The sequence below is a fragment of the Trichosurus vulpecula genome, chromosome 8, assembly GCF_011100635.1.
Source record: "Trichosurus vulpecula isolate mTriVul1 chromosome 8, mTriVul1.pri, whole genome shotgun sequence".
NCBI lineage: Eukaryota > Metazoa > Chordata > Mammalia > Diprotodontia > Phalangeridae > Trichosurus > Trichosurus vulpecula.
The window spans coordinates 82,479,044-82,499,078 of NC_050580.1; the positions used below are offsets into that span (position 1 = coordinate 82,479,044).

A 20,035-nucleotide genomic window follows, 5' to 3' on the forward strand; every position below is an offset into this window, starting at 1 on the left:
ATTAACTATGGATTATTGTGTATCATAATTATTGGTGAATAACTTATCCTCCTAGAACAGGCATTCTTAACTTGGGGTCCATAAACTCCTAAAGAGTCTGCAGATAGATATCAGTGGGGTCCATGAACTTGGATGAGAAAAAGAAAATTACATCTTTTTTCCCTTTATTTCCTTCTTTTCCTTCTTTCCTTCCTTCCTTCTTTCTTTCTTTCTTTCCTCTTTTCTTTCTTTCTTTTTCTTTCTTCCTTTCTTCCTTCCTTCCTTCCTTCCTTTCTTTTTTTGAGGCAATTGGGGTTAAGTGACTTGCCTCGCGTCACAGAGCTAGTATGTGTCTGAGGCTAGATTTGAATTCAAGAAGATGAGTACATTTTCATTTTCACTCACCTCTAACAGAACTATAACATTTCCTTCAATTTTGAATTTTAAAGGCTTATTATTCTGTAAAATGACCTGTTTTCTTCCTCTTTCCTCCCCAGATTGATTGGCACTGCAACAATACCACTGAAGGCCTTGACAGGTGGAGAGAGCCGATCTCTTCCTTATAAACGCATAACTTTGGTAAATGAAAAAGGACAAGATACTGGGGTAAGTGATTTCACTCTGACTGGAGAGTATTCACCTCCAAAGTTCAGATGAAAGCTATTATATAAGAAATATGTGTGACAAGAATGCTGTGTCTGTTACATGTAAAACAAAAACATCGCTCCAAGATGAATGAATGAAAAAGTACTTATTAAGTGCAAGCAGGGAATATACAGATAGAAAGCAAGATAGTACCTGCTCCAAAGGAGCACACACTAGGGTGGGGGGGCGGGGCACAGCACACACTGAAGGTGTCAGCTACAAGTCAGATGGAAAGGTCCCCTGGCCCTTAGAGTACAGCTGCAAAACAGATGGTAAGGCATCTTCTTTAATGTCATTTCCACTAATTAAATCATATCAGTTTCTGATGTTGAACCATTTGACAGTACCCAGGACTTCGGTGGCAAAAACTTTCTTTTCTCGGTCTTCAATCACTATGACTGTTAAGGAGGCAGGGGCTGCAGAACTTGCAGAAGCAGTTGCCTGGTTGCATCATCAAGGAGGGCTATGAGGGCTGGACTGAGAGCAGGAGTGGGGATGGGGGTATGTGCTGCTATTTTGGGGCTCTTGGGCTTACCTGCTTGTCAATGACTGTTAACATTTGGGGTTGGTGTCATCGAGGAAGGCAGGCCCACTCTTCACACCAATTTCTTCCTTCAGTGATGGCTGCCAAGCCAAGGTTGGAAGCAGAGCCAGTGGTCTGTAAGGCATTGCTATTCCCAAGGTCTTTGGGTTCAAGGTCATGTGGTAACTCCATTTGGGTCAATCAACCAACCAATAAACATTTACTAGATGTCTACTATACGCCAGGCTCTGTGCTAAATTTTGGGGATACAAAAAGAGGCAAAAGACAGTTTCTGTCCTCAAGGAGTTTATAATCTAATGGAGGAGGTGGTAGGCAAGAGGATAGTGGTGTTGGGAAAGATTGACAAGGTCTCTTAGCAAAATGGGTTGGTTTCAGAATAAATCATCAATTCAATCAATTAACTGGTTTACAAATTCCATAAATATGAATCATGATTCCATATAATGAGAAGAACCTATATGTGGCTATATCCTTGTATACTCATGGGGGTTTGTTTATCTTTGCAGGGATATGCTTATCCCTGCATGTTTGACACAACTCAGAGTGTTCTTTAGCAGTCTGCATTGTTTTTGAATACACATGATAACCCTTTCTTGTGGTATTTGTAGTTGAACTGAGTCTGATTTCATAGCATGTGTCTCATTGGATGAGTAGGTTACAGTAATCCATTGTTAAAATAGAAATCTCATCTAGAAACACTGTTTATTGGGTAGGTTCACGTAATATCCAAGGAATGCACATGAAACTGTGTCCTTCTGTCATGCTTGGCTCTGGACCACCCCCCTCATTGACTTTTCAGCTTATGTTCCATTATATCTGAGCCCTGCTAAAAGATAAATCCAATCTGGGCTGACAGTCACTACAAGTTCATTCATGCTTGCCTGTTCTCACTATTTCTAGTTTACAAGACAATGTTACCATTCATTCATCTCCCATTGACTCCTTAGCAACAGCAAATTCCTTTGGCTAAGTGAACATTTGACTCTCATTCCTTTGGTCCTTCTGGTTCTCCCATCCTTTAGAGTTTATGAGCTTGGGAACTTCTCTTTCAGTTGGGAAGACTGCCCATCTTATATAAGATAGGTCCTCCCTTCACTAGCTATCTCTGCTTTCTTGAAAAATGCTGCTTCTGCCATGTATGTCCCCACAGCTCCTCCATAGATTTCAGGAGAGGAGATGCATTCATTGAAAAGCTCTGAAGTGCCCTACAGATACACTGACTCTATCTGCCCTTATTTATTTCTACTCAGGCCACAATTGATCTGGTGGTTGGCTATGATCCGCCAGCAGTGGTGGCTACAAATTCAAATGACCCAGGCGGGACCAATGTAGAAGGCACTGGAGGTAAGCTCAATTTCCATCTGCTGATATTGAAAACGTGAAATGAGAGTAATTCCTTAGAGTTATCTAGCATGTCATAGTCTCCATTACTTTCTCATAGATTATTTCATTTGATTCTCACAGCTACCTACAAAAGTCAAGCCAGGTGTTATTAACCCCATCTTGTAGAGGATAATAGGAAACAGGTTCAGAGAGGTTAAGGTCAAGGTTACTCAGCTTAGTTGGTTATGTATCTGGGATTAGAGCCCAGGTCTTCTGATTCCTGGGCTTTTCCCGTATTTCTTCCCTGTATTATCCTGCGTCGTTTGCCATTTACTTTATGATTGTTAATCTTGGCTTTCCAACTGGACTTAAGTTCTTTGAGGGCAAAAGCCCTGTATTATACTTTTTCATATCTTTTACAATGCCTAGAAAATACGGTGTTGAGCTTAATATAGAGACAATTGCCTGGCTGGTGAATAAATTTTTCTATCCTCGTTGATAGTCCTTTTTGCTTTTTTTTTTTTGGCAGGGCAATTGGGGTTAAGTGACTTGCCCAAGGTCACACAGCTAGTAAGCATGTCAGGTGTCTGAGGCCGGTTTTGTACTCAGGTCCTCCTGACTCCAGGGCTGGTGCTCTACTCACTGCACCACCTAGCTGCCCCTAATAGTCCTTTTTAACATCAGTTACTAGGCCTGTCTTATGCTGGAAGGGGCTTCCTATTTTTAAAAAGGGGAGTGGGAAGGAGTCTAGTAGGCAGAACTGCAGGGTTAGATGTTCCTGGGACTCTGCTCCCAAGACCTTGTGTCCTGGGGTTGCTACACATACACATTTGTGCTTAAAAAGTAGATTTTTTGTGAAGCTTGCCCCAGGCACTCTAATTGCTAGATATAGGTTAGTAGGCCCACAACTATTATGCCATCTTTTCTCTAAATAGATAACACCTTTGGAGGAACACATGTTTTAGATTGTTCTTTCCAGAAGTAGGGATGGGGGGATGCTGAGTCACCCATACTCTCACACAGACACCCTCCCCCCATTCCTTTGGATCAAATGTTCTTGTGAAGCTCTCTGTGAAGTTACTTTCCAGCAATCAAGTCCACACCCTGTGTTCACTGGCACTAATCTCTAACCCACTGAGCTAACTGGCCCAGGCGTGCTAGTACAGTGGAGAACACTTTGACAATGAACTTGCTTCTCTTAGAAGGGTGTGGTTACTATAGCTTCAAGATCAGGCCTGTATGCAGGCATTTTATACAATGCAGCCCCAGAAGGAGTTATGTAAAAATGTAAGGAACATGTAGGGGCTGGGATAGGGTAGGGGAGATGATTTACAGCTGAGTTCAGGGTGTCTCTGATGGGATAATACCAAGAGTACTCACTTCAGATCCAAACATTCTCCAGGGCAGTATTTGTTGGATGCCAAATAGTTTTCTATCACTTTAAGGGCAAATTTCCTGCTAAAATATGTCTTTGCTTCCATGTTAGGAAGCAGCAGAAATAGCTCAAGCTTTTTCTTCCCCTGAGTGCTCCTCTTCGATGATATCTGAGTAGAGTGGTTGGATAACAGCATTGTATACAAGGCCGACCCACTGCTGCCTGATCCTGGTTTCTCTCCCTTTATTACCTGCCTCACTCCAGCAAGACAAATATTTATTGAGTGTCTGTGCATTTAGCACTGCTGGACATTCCAGTCCATCTTTTTTTTCCTCCCTTCGTCCTTAGGTCCTCCAAGAATGTGAGAGTAGGGAAGGGCCTCTTTGCTCCCCCTTTCCTGAATCTGAGGGGCAGTTTTACTGGGTTGGCAAAGTTCAAGATGAAGGGCTGGATGTTCTTAGGACACAATCCACTTTCATTAAGGTCCCATTCAGGCTGCTGAAAGGGGCAGGATAGTGGTGTGGAGACTATAAAGACCCCTCTTTTGGAACCTCTCTGCTTCCTCTCATACTGGTAACAGACATGTCATAGAAAAATCTTGGTTCAAATCCTGGCTCTAACTACTAGTTCCTCATTTATGAAATGAGAGGGCTAGATTTTATGGTTTCTATTGTCTTTTCCATCACTAACATTCTAGAATCCCATGAATTTGTTTCTTGATCTATAAAATGAGGAAGTTGGACTAGATTAGGTTCTTAGCCTAGAGTCTGTGAATTAAAAAATTATTTTTGATAATATTTTAATATAATCAGTTTCCTTTGTAATCCTATGCATTTTTTGCATGTAAAAACATGATTTTGACAAGGAGTCCATCGATTTCAGTAGACTGCCAAGGGGGTCCATGTCACAAAAAAGGTTAAGAGTACCAGATTAGATCATCAATCTTGTCCCTTTTATCTCAGAATCTATAATCCTCTGAACCAGATTACCTTAAAAAGAACAAAGGAACCCCTTTGCCTTCTCCACCCTTGGGTGTAGTCACTGACTTCCTCGTCACACTTGGGGAGGGGAGGAAAGACTGCCCAATGTTAGTTTCTGCAGCCTTGTTTTATTTTAAAAGCTGCTACCATCGACTCCTCCAAGGGAATAGGACCAGGGACTGTCAGGGTCTCCTATAAATTTTAAGAGTGTTAAGGGTTCCTGAGACCAAAAAGTTTAAGAACTACTGGCCTAAGGGGTACAAATGACTTGTCCTATCTCTGTAGCTGAGACAGATCTCATAGGGGTAAATAAACCTCACAGGATTAGAACCGCAGGGGCCCTTAAGATCATCTAATCCAGGGAATTTTTTAACATTTTTCCATATTAGTCATGTTGTGAAAGAAGAAACAGACCAAAAGAACACACACACACACACACACACACACACACATACACACACACACACACACATACACACACAAGTGAAAATAGTATGCTTTGATCTGCATTCAGACTCCATCAGTTCTTTCCCTGTATGTGGATAACATTTTTCATCATGAGTCCTTTGGAATTGTCTTAGAGATTCTTATTCTTTTTTGTGTCATAGCCTTGGCAGTGTGATGAAACCCTTCTCAGACTAGTGTATTTAAAAATGCGTAAAGTAAAATATTAGAATTACAAAGGAAGCTGATCATAGTGAAATATAATTATCAAAGTAATTTTTAACAGTTCAAGAACTCTCATTGAAGAAACTCTAATCTTGTCCAAATCTCTTGTTTTCCAGAAGAGCAGTCTGAGGTCCAGAGAGGGGAAGGGGCAGCCCCAAGTTTGCACAGTGGCAGACTCAGGATTCACACCCAAGTCCCCTGACACCAGACCCAGTGCTTTCCCCACTATCTTATGGGTCAGGGTTAAAAAGCTTTACCCAGGAATGAAGGGAAAGATGAAAATAAATCAAAAGTACAAAGTTCCAGATGGTCAAATTTACAAAGACAGAAATCCCACTTAATCCCGTCTGTTGGTATTTAAGAAGCCTGGCCAAACATTCTCCCCTTCATTGCTCCCTGGAATTCTCAGTCCCCTCCCAAATCAATAGCCATCGGGACAACCTAGGAGCCACTTGAGGATTCCTGTCTGTGGGCAGTGCCCAAGAGTATTAAATCTATGGATAACTGCATTTACATGTCGGTCAATTATCCAGGCTATTCTAACCTTGTTTACACTTAAAGAGAGATTTTTTAAAAAGAGAGAAAGAGAAGAAAAAGCAACCGAAGGGGAAAAAACACCTTTTCTCAGTAGAGAAGTAGTAGGGAGTACATGGGAGAGGGGAAAGGAGGACCTAGAAAAAAGGAGACTGTGTCCCACACAGAAAAGAGGTGGGAGAGTGGGGGGAGGGGCAGTCAGGATCCTACTGATTCTGTCTCTCTCTGTCTCTGTCTCTCTGTCTCTGTCTCTCTCTCTCTCTCTCTCTCTCTCTCTCTCTCTTTCTCTTTCTCTCTCTCTCTCTGTCTGTGTGTGTGTGTGTGTCTGTCTGTCTGTCTCTTTTTCCATACACTTTTCTCATAGAACCCAGGGAACTTGTGTTCTCATGGTAGCATTCCCTTGTAAGCAGTTCTTACAAGGCCTTCTAGGACCTTCCCAGGAAGTTGTTTTCTGGAGATCAAAAGGTTTCTGCCTTCCCAAGCTTTGGTTATGACACATGCCAGAGAGATTTGCAAGAGGGAGGAGGGAAATAAAATTTTTGGCCTGGTGTTTGCAGTGAAATTGCAAATGTTTCTGCCATTAAGATATCTGGGAGATGTTATAGAGGCAATATACAATAATGGATAGAATGTTGGCTATGGAGTCAGGAAAACCCAGGTTTAAATCTAGCGTCAGACCCTTACTGTGTGACCCTGGGCAATCCAAAGCCTCTCTGCACCTCAGTTTCCTCATCTGTGAAATGATGAGGTTGGGCTCAATGGCTTCTAAGGTCCTATCTAAGTCTCTGATCCTCTGATCTTCCCCCTTGTGCCTTCTTCCAGGCTCTGAGATTTGATAGGGTGAATACTTCTTTGATCATGTAGATCAAAACCCCTTTACACCTTAGCAGATGGTCTTCATGACTTGCTGTGGCAATTTTAGCATAGCGTAGCAGTGATTAGTGTGTGGATAGAGTACAGGACTTTGAATTATGAAGTCCTGGGTTTGAATCCTTCCATGGGCTAGTTAACCTCTCCAAGCCTCAGTTTTCACATCTGTAAAATGAAGATACTAATTTTTGTTGGTACCTACTAGACATGGTATTTGGAAGACTCAAAGTGGGAAGGACTGAAGGTAAGGAGCCTTTCTGAACTTGTCTCTGCTGGTCCTCCACCTCTGACATGGTGCCTGTAGTCAGAGTCTCTCCAGCTTAGTAGGAGGTTGTGATCAGCTGCAATCAACATGGAGAAGGCTAGGTCACCTCCGCACCATGACATGACATCAGAGAAAGACTAGTGAGGAGGATGGGTGCAGAAGCCACTTATAATTAAGAGCTGTTGAGGTTGCCAACCCTATCTTTAAATGGACGCCCACAGTATTGTGCAGGTTCCATGGTTAGAATCACAGAGCTGAAAAGGACCTCTGGATACCATTTAGTCCAATCCATTCTGTGTTACAAGTAAGGAGTGATTGGTGCTTGTGTACATGGCTGGTTAGAGGCAGGACCAGCATCTTTTGACTTATGAGCTAAGTCAATGTCCATGACACAAACTCTATGTGCTCCAGTAAAAGCTCAAAATACTTTCCACTAGATCTTAGCTCCTGCCCATCTCAAACTCCTCAGCCCTTCAAGTTCCCTCCAAACACAAGAAAGGCATTTATATATAAAGGAAGTGTTGGGGGAGGGGGGAGATAGGGAGGTGTGTGTGTGTGTGTGTGTGTGTGTGTGTGTGTGTGTGTGTGAATGGGAGTGAAATCTGGCTCATTAAATTGCTTGTAATCTGAGGATTGATGACTTAGTGAAGATAGCAGTGATGTATTGTTAAGAGAATTGAACTTAGAGTCAAGGGACTTATGTTTAAATTTTGCTTCTGCTACTTACTAGCTAGGAAACATTAGGTGAGTCCATGAAAGTCTCAAAGCCTCAGTTTCATCTACTGTAAAATATGATAATGACATGTGCATGACCTAGCTCAGATTGTGCAAGTGATGGGGAGAGTCAAATGAGACAATGTATAAATACTGATGGCAGACCCTATTTGCATGCAGAATGCACTGTGCTGTCTGCTTCCACACTGGCTTCACACCATTTGCGTGAAGACATCAAGACATTGCCTTCCATAGAATATCAGTATCAGCATCCCAAAGGAGTGTCCTAGATTACTCCTGGGAGCTTTCATCTAACTCTACCCTCATTTACAAGTGCACCTGTTCTTGGAAGCACAGAAAAAAATGGAGGCTGGGCAGAACCGTTTGTATCAGGGAAGCTCACGTTTGGGCCCTTACAAAGGAGAAGTCTTTTTACCCATTACTACAAACCAGGTCATTTCTGCTCTTAACCTTGTGACTTTTTCACATATTAGAAGAAGAGGAAGAAGACACAGGAGATGATGATACTACATTCAAAGTCATTGCCCCAAGGGCTCCAGCTGCAAATGTTTCTGAAACCCAGCTGGCCCGGAGGATTACAAAAGGAAAGAACACCCGGAGAACACTTTCCAATAAGCCACAAGACTTCCAGGTAACCCACAGCCGGAGGTCTAGGCTTTTTTGTGTCCTGTGGGACAGTGCTCCCAAACTGAGCATCATATGTTATGATGTAATGGGCATGGTCTTACAGGACAGAAAATGAAGAGTCTTGAAAAAATTTAAGTAAGAAAACCTTTCTCATCATGTGGCCCAATGTAATTGAGAACATCATCTTTCTTTCTTTCTTTCTTTCTTTCTTTCTTTCTTTCTTTCTTTCTTTCTTTCTTTCTTTCTTTCTCTCTCTCTCTTCCTTCCTTCCTTCCTTTCTTCCTTCGTTTCTTCCTTCCTTTCTTTTTTCTCTTTCTTCCTTCCTTTCTTTCTTCCTTCCTTCCTTTCTTCCTTCTTCCTTCCTTCCTTTTTTTCTTTCTTCCTTTCTTTTTTCTTTCTTTCTCTTTCTTCCTTCCTTCCGTCTTTCTTTCCTCCCCCTCCCCTCCTCTTCCTCCTCCTCCTTCTTCTTCTAGATTCGTATTAGAGTGATCGAAGGACGTCAGTTAAGTGGGAATAATATCAAGCCAGTCGTCAAAGTCCATGTCTGTGGCCAGACACATCGAACAAGAATCAAGAGAGGGAACAATCCATTTTATGACGAAGTAAGCAGTTGGTAGATTTCTCGTTTATGTAGGTTTATAAAAATATATTATGATGAAGAGGATATAATGCTGGCCCAGGAATCTGGAAAACCTAGGTTCAAGTGCTGTTTATGAGAAATACTCTGGGGACTGGGGACCAGTCATCAAACTTTTCAATGTCCCCAAGCAACCTTCTAACACTGTGGAATTGCTGCTTTCACTTCCAAGTTATATGGTGTTTTTAGGAACGTAAAAATTCAATTGCATTATATATAATAGCATTGTATGTACCTCTCTCATAAAAAGTCATATGCTGAATATAGACAGCTAAAGGATACATTACACGATAAGGCACTAAGTGGGCAACAGACAATAAAGGCAAAAGGCCGAAACAGAAAGAAGGGATCAAGGTGAGAAGGTATCATCTGGGCTTCATGAAAGAGGCAAGACTTTAGCTTGTGGGTGAGGAATGGAGAGAGCACAGTTAAGTGGGGGGGGTGGTGGAAGAGGAGGGCTTTTCAGGAAGTTGGAATAGCATAAGTGAAGGAGTATATTGGGGGGGGGGAAATTTCCTAATTTGGGTGAGATATATGCCATCTTGAAATGAGTAAAGGTTTGTGTTGAGCAATGGTGGGGGATAACTTTGCACAGGCAAAGTACAGCCAGATTACAGAAGGCCTTAATAATAACATATATCAATATATTTATAATCCAAGCTTGATAAAAAGAGGCTGACCACTAAATTCTTAAGACTTTAGCAAGATCTCGAGAAGCATTTTCACATTCCTTAAAGGACCTGATTCACTGAAAAATCTAGGGACTGGAACAGATTAAATCAGAATCAGAATTTTAGAAGTAAGCTTGATTAACACATTCTTAGTCTCAACAAATCATTTAGTTATTTTACCCTAGGTTACTAATCATTAGTATTGAAATAATGAAAAATCTAAAAGGAGAATTAAATTTTTAGAGTTTAATTTTGGGCTACATAATAGTAATATTGCTTTGAGGTTTGCAAAGCATTTTATAAATATGCTCTCATTTGATCCTCACAACAACTCAGTGAGGTAGGTGCTACTAATTATCTTCATTTTAGAGTTGAGAAACTGAGGCAGACAGAGGTTAAGTGACTTGCCTAGGGTTACCCAGCTATTAATATCTGAAGCCAGGTCTGAACTCAGGTCTTCTTGACTCCAGGTCCAGTGTTCTATCCACTGTGCCACCTGGGTGCCTCAAAACAGCTAATAAATGCTAAATAATTAATGAATCAGTACCAAAAGAAGAAACCTCACAGGCTGGTATAGTATAAAAAGGCAACAGTTCCTTTAAGGCGCTGAGACTCAACCAGCCAACTACAAGAGTTGGTTTTAGGGACTTTTTTATTTTTAGAATAAACAGATAGAAAATACAGGTCTAGGTAGATAAAATGGAGGAAGAAATTGGTTACATTTTCCAGATAACACAGGCCTCAGACATAACAATTTGCCTAAAATATCCATTGGCTTGGTTTGAATTAAGCAGTACTATTATCTTCAACTTGGGGCCACTAGGTGGTGCAGTGGATAGAGTGCCAGGCCTTGAGTCAGGAAGACTTGTCTCCCTGAGTTCAAATCTGGCCTCAGATACTTACTGTTGGTGTGACTCTGGGCAAGTCACTTAACCCTGTTTAAGTCGGTTTCTCCATCTATAAAACGAGCTGAAGAAGAAACTGGCAAACCACTCCAGTATCTTTGCCAAGAAAACCCCAAATGGGGTTGTGAAGAGTTGAAAACAACTGAATAACAACAAAACTTAAACTCTGTTTTACTTGTATGGAAGAGAAGAAGGAGTGCCAGATTTGAAGTCAGAAAGTTTCAAATCCTTCCTCTGATTTACATAGCATGTTTATATGGCCCTTTAGGGTTTGCAATTGAGGCAGTGTGATGAAATGGATAAAAGACTGGCCTGAAAAAAAAAAGAAAAAATCCTGACCTGGTAGTCAGGACAACCTGGGTTTAAGCCTTGTCTCTGAAAGATCCTAGCTGTGTGACCATGGGCAAATCTCTTACCTCTCTGAGTCTCAATTTATTTATCTGTAAAATGGACTATCTATAATTTCTGTCTCACGGAGTTGTGAAGCTCAAATGAGATAATGTGTGTGAAATATTTTCAAGCCTTAAAGTACTATATGAGTGTCAAACTATTAAGTCACTTCACTGTTAGTGTCTAGGATAGAGGATGCATAGGGACTGGGGCTGTGATTTCATTGGTATAGGGAACTCCTAGACTGACACCTTCTCTGCAGCTTACAGTCTTAAAGAGCTGAATGAGTGTCCATCTAGCCCAAACAAGTGACTTAATGTGATTAAATACATGGCTCAGTTAATTTCCTTACAGATGGAATCCTTTTTTTCCCTTATTTTTTGTCTTGACAGTTATTTTTCTACAATGTCCACATGACCCCTCTGGAACTGGTTGATGAGACAATAAGCATTCGGGTAAGAAAAACCAAGGGCATTCACAGGCCATAGCTCAGTCAGTGTGACGCAAGGTTTGTGACTCTGGGCATTTTTCTCTCTTCCAGGTTTATGATTCTCATTCTTTGAGAGCAGACTGTCTGATGGGGGAATTTAAGGTGGGTGCCAAAAGAATACTTTCATCTCACTTCAGTGCTGTATAGAATCCCAAAGGAGGACCTGATGCTTTGCCCCAAATCAGTTTGTTCCCCTTAGTGAGTCTCCAAGTCATTCTGTCCTGGCATCTTGACATTCTCTGAAGGCAAGATATAATGGTGCCGGGGCGGGGATATCAGGAAAGATCTTGCAATCCTATGTCTTTGTTGGTAGTGAAGTATGGAACTTAGAGAGGGCTACAGAAACAAGATGTACACCTACATCACAGGTGAGAAGATTAAGATTGATCCTGTATCATTTTTTATCCTACAGCTGCTTTTGTCCTGTAATTGTATAAGTCATGGTTCTTTGTCTCTGAACTTAGTTCAGAATTCAGCTTGCCTGTAAGGAGTTAATTTCAGAAATCCAGCTCTACTGCTAATCCCTGATCTATTCTTGCCTTAAGGAATTTAGCTGACCTTGGGGGATGTGTGTGAACACAAAGGAGTCAGGCCCTAATGTCATTATACCACCAAGCTATTCTTCAGGGATGTCTGGTTTGTTATCTTGCACATGGATTCTCAGGAGGAAAGGAGGGGGTTTGTCCCTAACTCCCATTCCCTACCCCTCAGCTCTATAATCGATATGTTGTCCTCAACCGTATCATGTTACCTATGCTGTTCTTTTTTTTGTTCTGTACTCCCCAAAACCTACATAAGGAAACTGTCCTTTTGCTTGGGGCTTATGGCATAAATGAAGGCAATCCATTGACCCATTTAGTGACAGGCAGCATGTCCCTAGTAATAAATGTTATATTGCATGGAGAATTGCCTCAATTTGCCCTTTTGTTAAATTTCAGTCACAACACGGGACTTATCACCTCTGTTGGTCCTCTATGTATTAAAGCCATTGAATGGGCAGTAATGCAGGTTGGTTCTATATCATCACTGAAATGCTTCTAGGTGGATGGAGAAGTCCATCCTGCTGCCTCTTTTATTACAATGCCTTTCCATAGCAATAATTATTGTCAGTCTTCCAGTAGAGGTTGGACAGGTGCCATGGGGTAGGCAAACTAAATCAGGGAAGAATGGTAGAATACTTTCCTGAATATCTGAAATTCAAGGCAGATAGTTTGATGACACATTTCAAATCATTCTAAATGTAACAGGCTATCTCATTAGGTAATGAGCTCTCTGTCACTGGATATGTTCAAGCAGAGGCCAGATGATCATCTCTCAAGGCTGATGTAAAGGAGATTTCTACATGGGGTGTTCTAGACAACTCCTGCCCCCTGTTTTACTACCCAGATTCTCTGATTAAACAAAAGGAGGGGAACAAGTTTCTTAATATTAATTTCAAAATAATTTAAAATGCTTAAAACTTTTTTTCAGATTGATGTTGGTTACATTTATGATGAACCTGGTAAGTAATATTTTCATTATCTTGAATCCTGGATCCCTCACTTCTCCTTCAGATAAAGCATCTTTTTTAAGGGCCCATAAAGCAAAAGAAGAAAAGATCATCCAGGGGGCCTTAAGTCATTTGAACAAATATGCTGAAGTTTGAATGGTTATGCACTGTTGGAAAAACCCAGGGTTTCTCAACATACGTGAGCAGAAATTCATTAGTGGTTCATTCATTTGGGGTGGCATTTTGACCTTGCCTTGACAAATCTACAAGAGCAGTTAGACCAGATGCCTTATCAGACCCAGACCAGAAGAGGAAGCAAGGGACCATGCTGGTATTTCTGCAGGAACTTGTTTGGGACCAGGGAGATTTGGCATTTCCATAATAGCAACCAACTGTTTGAGGAACAGCTGAGGAAGTTTTGTGGGATGAGGAGCAAACTCCCTTAAATGCTTATTTGTTTTCTCTCCAACAATCTTAAGTTCCCACACCTACCTACATTCCTTTAACTTCTCCTTGCTCAGAAGGGGGTTCCATTTCACCCTCTCTTGTTTTTAGGTCATGCTGTCATGAGAAAATGGCTTCTTCTAAATGACCCCGAAGATACAAGTTCCGGTGCTAAAGGTTATATGAAAGTCAGCATGTTTGTCCTTGGAACAGGAGATGAACCCCCAGTGAGTATTTCTGAAGAAAGTTTCCACTTTTCTCATTTTCCACAAGTGAGGATAGTCATGAACTAAGCAAGCAAGTGGGCAATGGAGGAATGAGCCAGCACTCAGGATAACTCTTAATAGCTATTGATATGTCAGTGGCATTGATGCTCTGGAGAGAGGCGATAGGGTAGGATCATTGGATTCTTGATTTAGATCTGGAAGGGCCTTAGAGGTCGTCTGCTCCATCCCCTTCACTTTGTAGATAAGCACCTGAGGCCCAGAGAAGACAGTGACCTGTCCAGGGTTACCTAGCTATTTGGGGAAGACTTTGAACCAAGGTCTTTCAGACTTAAAGTGTAGTGCTCCAGTATGCAGTGCTTCCCCACATCACACAATTTATTGCTGTTCTTGTCCATTTCTTTCTTCTGCAGATACAGGCATTTTCCAGCCTAATGATATTAATGGGCTCTCTGAAAAGTCATGACAAGTAAATGACATTGTGGTTCCTAGCAATCCAATTCAACCAACATTTATTAAGCACCTACTATGACCCAGCCATGGTACTAAGCACTGAACATGCAAAGACAAAAAACCAATAAACCCAAAACAGTCCCTGTCCTCAAGATTACATTCTTCCTAAGGGGTACAATACACCCCTCCCTTAGATAAGTAAATACAGTATGATATGAAGTAATTTCAAAATGAAGAAGGTATTAGCAATGAGGGCGTTGATCAGGAAAGACCTGTGAAGGAGGAAGCATTTGAATAGGGCTCGAAAGAAAGCTTGAGATTTAAAGAGTTGGAGGTGAAGGGTGAGTGCTTTCCAGGCCTGGGGGACAGCTCGTGACGTAAAGAAGGGTGATGGAATGTGTATAGTGTGTGGACTGGAACAGAGAGAGTCTGGAGGGAGAAAAATATGAAAAAACACTGGAAAAGAATGTGGGAGCCACATTGTAAAGGGCTTTTATACACCAGGTTGAGGATTTTGTGTTTCATCCCAGCAGCAAATCTCATGCCATAAAGATTTTTGAAGGGAATGGGTACTGACATGGTTAGATCTGTGTTTTAAGAATAATAATAATAATTTGTAAGCTTTTGGGGAAGAGCATTAGAAAGAGGGGAGACTGGGCAGGGAGATGAATTAGTAGGCTATAGCAGTAGTACAGGCAAGAGTTGCTGAGGCAGTTTCCACGCCCATTTACATATTTACAAATACATGCATATTTACATAGAGCAAAGGTGATGGATGCAAAAGTAGGATTCTCATGTCGTGACAACCAATAGGATATGTAGGATGAGGGAAGCGGAAGAGTCAAGGTTGCTTCCAAGGATGAGAACTTGGGTCACTAAAACAATGGTTGTTTAAAATTAGAATGTTGGTGGAATCTGCACAGTTTTTTAAATTGTTGAGTTTAAGGATGCCTCCGGGATGGATGTCCAAGTGAAGATATCCAGCAGGCAATTAGTTGGTGATGCAGGAATGATATTCAGGGTAGAAGTTAGGGTGGGGTTTGGAACTCCTCTGCATAGAGATGATAATTGAATTTAAGTAGTTGATGAGATCACCAACTGAGAGAGGAGAGGGGGAAGGATTGACCTTTAGCAGATGCCTATACTTAATGGGCAAGAGTAGGAATGATGACCCAAGCAAAAGAGGCTGAGGAGAAACTGTCAGACAGTGACCAAGGAAGGAGAGAGTCCCAGAGGAGGGGCTGGCCGAGCATCAAAAGCTTTAGAGGAGTCGTGTCCAGTAAGGTCTGAGAGACTGCCTCAAGTTCCTAAGAGCAATCTTAGGATTTGGCTAGTCATAAGAGTGTTTTCATGACATCATGGTAGAGGCTGAGGACACTGTATTGATGAGGCTACTGAGAAATTGTTTTGTTCAGAGCAGTGGTATGCAGGGTGTGCCTGGCTTCTGCCTAATATCTCTTAAACCCTAAGCCTAAGGGAACCTGAGTATTTTCAAGGATTATTGACCAGGGCCAAAACCACAGTGGGGTACTTGGTACTTGGGGGACTGAGGACTCAGCAACACTCCTGAGTGTGGCTCAAGGCAGATTAAAGTATGATTGGGAAATATTTAACAAAATAGATAAAAAGACCATAAAACATAGATAATATTACATTTTTAGACAAAGTCAGTATGTGACCCTCAGCCCCTAAGTATGATTACTGCCTCCCCTACTCAGTTTCTGTTTGAGTTTGATCTCCCTGCTCTAAAGAATTAGGAGGGGAGTACCAACAGGCACATGGGCTTCTAAGGGGCATCGACAAAAATGCCAGGAACACACATACTTCACTAAATTGGTGCTCACCCAACCTACAAAAGCACAAATTAAGTTCTGATGACAGGAGGAAGTATGGCACAGTAGAAAGGGAGCTGGATTGGAATGAGAGGATCTGGGTTCAAATCCTGTCTCTGCCACTTGCTACCCTTGTTCAAGTCACTCTCTGTACCGTAGTTTCCTCTTTAAAATAGAAGACTTGAATTAGATGGTCTCTGGGGTCCTTTCCAAGTCTGGATCTCAAAATCTATGATCCTCTGATATTTGGGAAACCCTACCTCTGGAACATATAGATATGAGATGGCAAACTTGAAGATGAGAAAATTGGAGAGCACAAGTACTAGCCTGTAACCTAGGACTTCATCAGAGTTGATTTTGCATTTTTGCTTTTGCAGTTTCAACACATACATAGCAGGTGCTTTGTCTGTAATAGGAACTTAATGTTTATTTGGTTGGTTAATTATAGTGATACCATTTGGCCCCGCTGCAGGTGGTGCTTTCTACATGTATAGAATTCTGGTGCATAATATGTAACTATCTGTCCCCAACAGACAGAGAAGAGAGATCGAGATAACGATAGTGATGATGTGGAGAGTAACTTGTTACTTCCTGCTGGGATTGCCCTGCGGTGGGTCACTTTCGTCCTGAAAATTTACAGAGCAGAGGATATTCCTCAGAGTAAGTACTCACTAAATCTTGTCATTGATGTTGTGGGGCAGTAATCTATATAATGAAATAGATTGTGTTAAAAAGGACTTGTGGGGGCAGCTAGGTGGTGCAGTGAGTAGAGCACCGGCCCTGGAGTCAGGAGGACCTGAGTTCAAATCCAACCTCAGTCACTTGACACACTTATTAACTGTGTGACCTTGGGCAAGTCACTTAACCCCAATTGCCCTGCCTTTCCCCCTCCAAAATAAAAATAATAAAAAGAACTTGTGTTACACACACACACACGCACAGAACTTTTCATTCTAGCCCTTCTAGCTAGCCGTAGGACTTTGAGTCCTTTGAAAAATGGGGATGGAGAAGGGAGGGCAAGAAGGTGTCCTATAAAGCAGCGAGGTGTAATGGGAAGACTGGTGGACTCAGAGTCAGATCCTGCTTACGGTTCTGGTAGTCCCTACTAACCACATGGCAGTGGCCAAATCAGGAACTTCTGAGTCTGTTTTTATCATCTATAAAACAGAGAAAATGGTACCTGCCTTGCTTGCCGCTCAAACTTTTTATGAAGAAAACTCTTTACAATCTAGTGAATGCTGAAGAAAAATGAGTTTCCAGCATTACCAACTCCTCCAATAAAATTGAGATACAGACACAGCGCAGTTCCTCCACGAGTATGTTTTTAGCCTCTGGAGAAGCACCCCACATTTAAAGTTCAGACAGCTTTATTAATGTTTATAGATGGTTTAAAGTTTGTATGGTTCTTAGCTTTCCCTACATCCTCATTAATTTTTCATATTTAAATATTTCCTTTGGTTTCTATCAAGGGGGGGCCACAGGAGTGAGGACTATTTTGTATTTATTTTGGGGTTTCATGGGTTGCCATGGCCAAAAAAATTCACTGAAGGGTAAGTTTATCAATAATGAGCCTCCTTACATTATGGCCATAGGCTGACAACGTTTAATCAACTGGTCTGGCCTTCCAGAGCTCAGAGCTGCCTCCACGTCACAATGAGGCATCAGAATCAGACTTCTAACTAAGTAGTTCGATTGTCTAGGTAAATCTCTTTGCTCTTGAAAGGTCTACAAAAACTGGAAGAAAAGCAGTATCACTAATACAAAATTGAGCTTTTTCACTGAAGCATGGTAGAGTATGTTTGAGGTCAGGAAGACCATTCTAGTTCCTGGCACTTGAACTTGTGAATGTTTAACAGAAAAATGCCCACTTAAAACTGGTGTCCATTAAACCCACATTGTTATTTATGACATAAAAAACAGCAGCCAAAAGACTAAGTCACCTTGTCAGCTTGCTTCTTGAAGAAGTTTGGTTTGGGAGCGGGGAGAGTGTCTCCTTCTCCAATCAATTTGGGATTATTGATCATCCTATAAAGAATAGACATGCACATTTGCACCTTGCTGAAAAGACAATTGGCAACTCCTGAGACTGCCCCCAGACAAGTGGCTGGCTAGGACTCAGTGGAATGGTCTTTGCACCAACCTAGGAAGGAGAATAAATGGTCATTTTTTGTCTTTTTTTTCCTTGAAACCCTTTCTCTTGTATTTTTCTTTTAGAGTGCTTATTCCCCAGAAGGAATTAATGGGCAGCTTATAGTAGAGGCACAGAAGTAGAGTAACCCCCAAGAATACAACTAGAATTTTGTGGGGAGATTGGGGTCCCTGCTCTCATGGGTTACCCTGACATGCTCCAGCCCATATAACCATAGCCTCTCTGCTCTAAACTTAGAAGGACTTTCTTAATTCAAGCCAGTTCTCTTGTGGGGGTCTCAACTACATAAATTAAATATACTGTGATTGGTAACTCTTATCCTGTTTGATTTAGGAAGCCTGATTTAGGGTTGTTGTTCAGTCATTCAGTTGTGTCCAACTCTTTGTGACCCCCATGTGGACCACAGCACACCAGGGTCCTGTCCATGGGGCTCTCTTGGCAAAGATGCTGGAGTGGTTTGCTATTTCCTTCTCCAGTGAATCACCTTTTGTCAGAACTCTCCAGTATGACCTGTCTCTCTTAGGTAACCCTGCACAACAGAACTCATAATATCATTGAGCTACGCAAACCCCTCTGCCATGACTGGGCGGTGATCCGGAAGGGGATACATTAATGCAATTTCAAGTGGATTAAATATGGTGGACTTTAAAACTTTTAAAGTATTTAATATAAGTTTAAATAACCACTAAAACAGACTTACGAAAAGGAACAAAATCTTACATGAAGTCCTTAGTATTTTTTGTATTTAGTGATTTTATTGTATTGCATTTTTGAAGGCTTTAATTACTTTTTAAAAATTTTTATGCCACAGTCCTTTCTCAATATACTGCTTTGTCCCCATGGGACTTTTCTCTATATTCTCTCTCTCCTCTATATCTCTCTCTCCTCCCCCCCCCGTCCCCAGTGAATGAGTGAAGCAAAACCAATGGTCAAAGAAAGCATGTCTGACAACGTAGGCAATGCTTGTATCTGTAGTCGTCCACATCTCTACCAAGAGGAGCGAAGTATACTTTCTCATCTTTTCTCTGCGACTGAAATTGGTTATTTCAATTAATTGGAGATCAGTTGCCCTTTAATGATTTAACTCACATTGTAGTCATTATAGATCTTGTTCTCTTGGTGCTGCTTACTTTACTTTGAATCAGTTCAGAGAAGTCTTCTCATATTTCTTTGAATTCCTCTTTTCTTACAGAGCAATGATATTCTATTGTGATTGTTCAGTCATTCTCCAATCAAAGCATATTCACATTGTTTCCTTTTTTTCCCTCACAGAAAACCATTACAAAACCTTCAGAATTTAGCAAAATAAAACCAAATAAGTTAGCATCTTCTCTGTATCCCCTTTTCAAGTCAGCCTGAAGTGCTGCTTTAGTATTCTTTGCTTTTTAAAAAATATGTACATAATTGTAATATATATATACAGTTGTGGTCCTGCTGATCTTACTACATCTCACTTCATATAGGTGTTCTCATGTTTTCTTGATTCTTATCTATTGGTATCACAACACAAATAATATTCCTCCGCTTTTTTTTAGAGGGGGTGAGGAGGGATTGGACCTCAGATTTCACTGGTGTTGTGAATTCCCATTGTGGAAAACTCTCTCCTCTGACGCAGATTGGCAACTCATGTTGATATTGTCAAAGCCTAGATTTAGAGTTATAAGGGGCCTCTGAGGTCATTTTAATGTTAATGGGTTGTAAGATCTTCCCCCACCCATTAATAGGCCTCAGGTGGAGCCCATTAAGGGAAGCTTGCTTTTAGGAAGGCTTTTACACCTTTTGCTAATTTCTAATTAGTCACTGAG

General features: G+C 41.3%; 1 protein-coding gene across 1 annotated transcript in view; it reads left to right on the forward strand.

The window, feature by feature from the left end:
* Window positions 1–20,035, forward strand: part of MYOF (myoferlin) — a 153,647-nt gene that overhangs the window by 56,093 nt on the left and 77,519 nt on the right. The window contains exons 4-12 of the mRNA XM_036735055.1: window positions 477–585; window positions 2,419–2,512; window positions 8,393–8,550; window positions 9,020–9,148; window positions 11,542–11,604; window positions 11,691–11,741; window positions 13,110–13,140; window positions 13,684–13,799; window positions 16,615–16,741. Coding sequence (XP_036590950.1) covers window positions 477–585; window positions 2,419–2,512; window positions 8,393–8,550; window positions 9,020–9,148; window positions 11,542–11,604; window positions 11,691–11,741; window positions 13,110–13,140; window positions 13,684–13,799; window positions 16,615–16,741 — 878 coding nt within the window. The remainder of the gene's footprint in view (window positions 1–476; window positions 586–2,418; window positions 2,513–8,392; window positions 8,551–9,019; window positions 9,149–11,541; window positions 11,605–11,690; window positions 11,742–13,109; window positions 13,141–13,683; window positions 13,800–16,614; window positions 16,742–20,035) is intronic.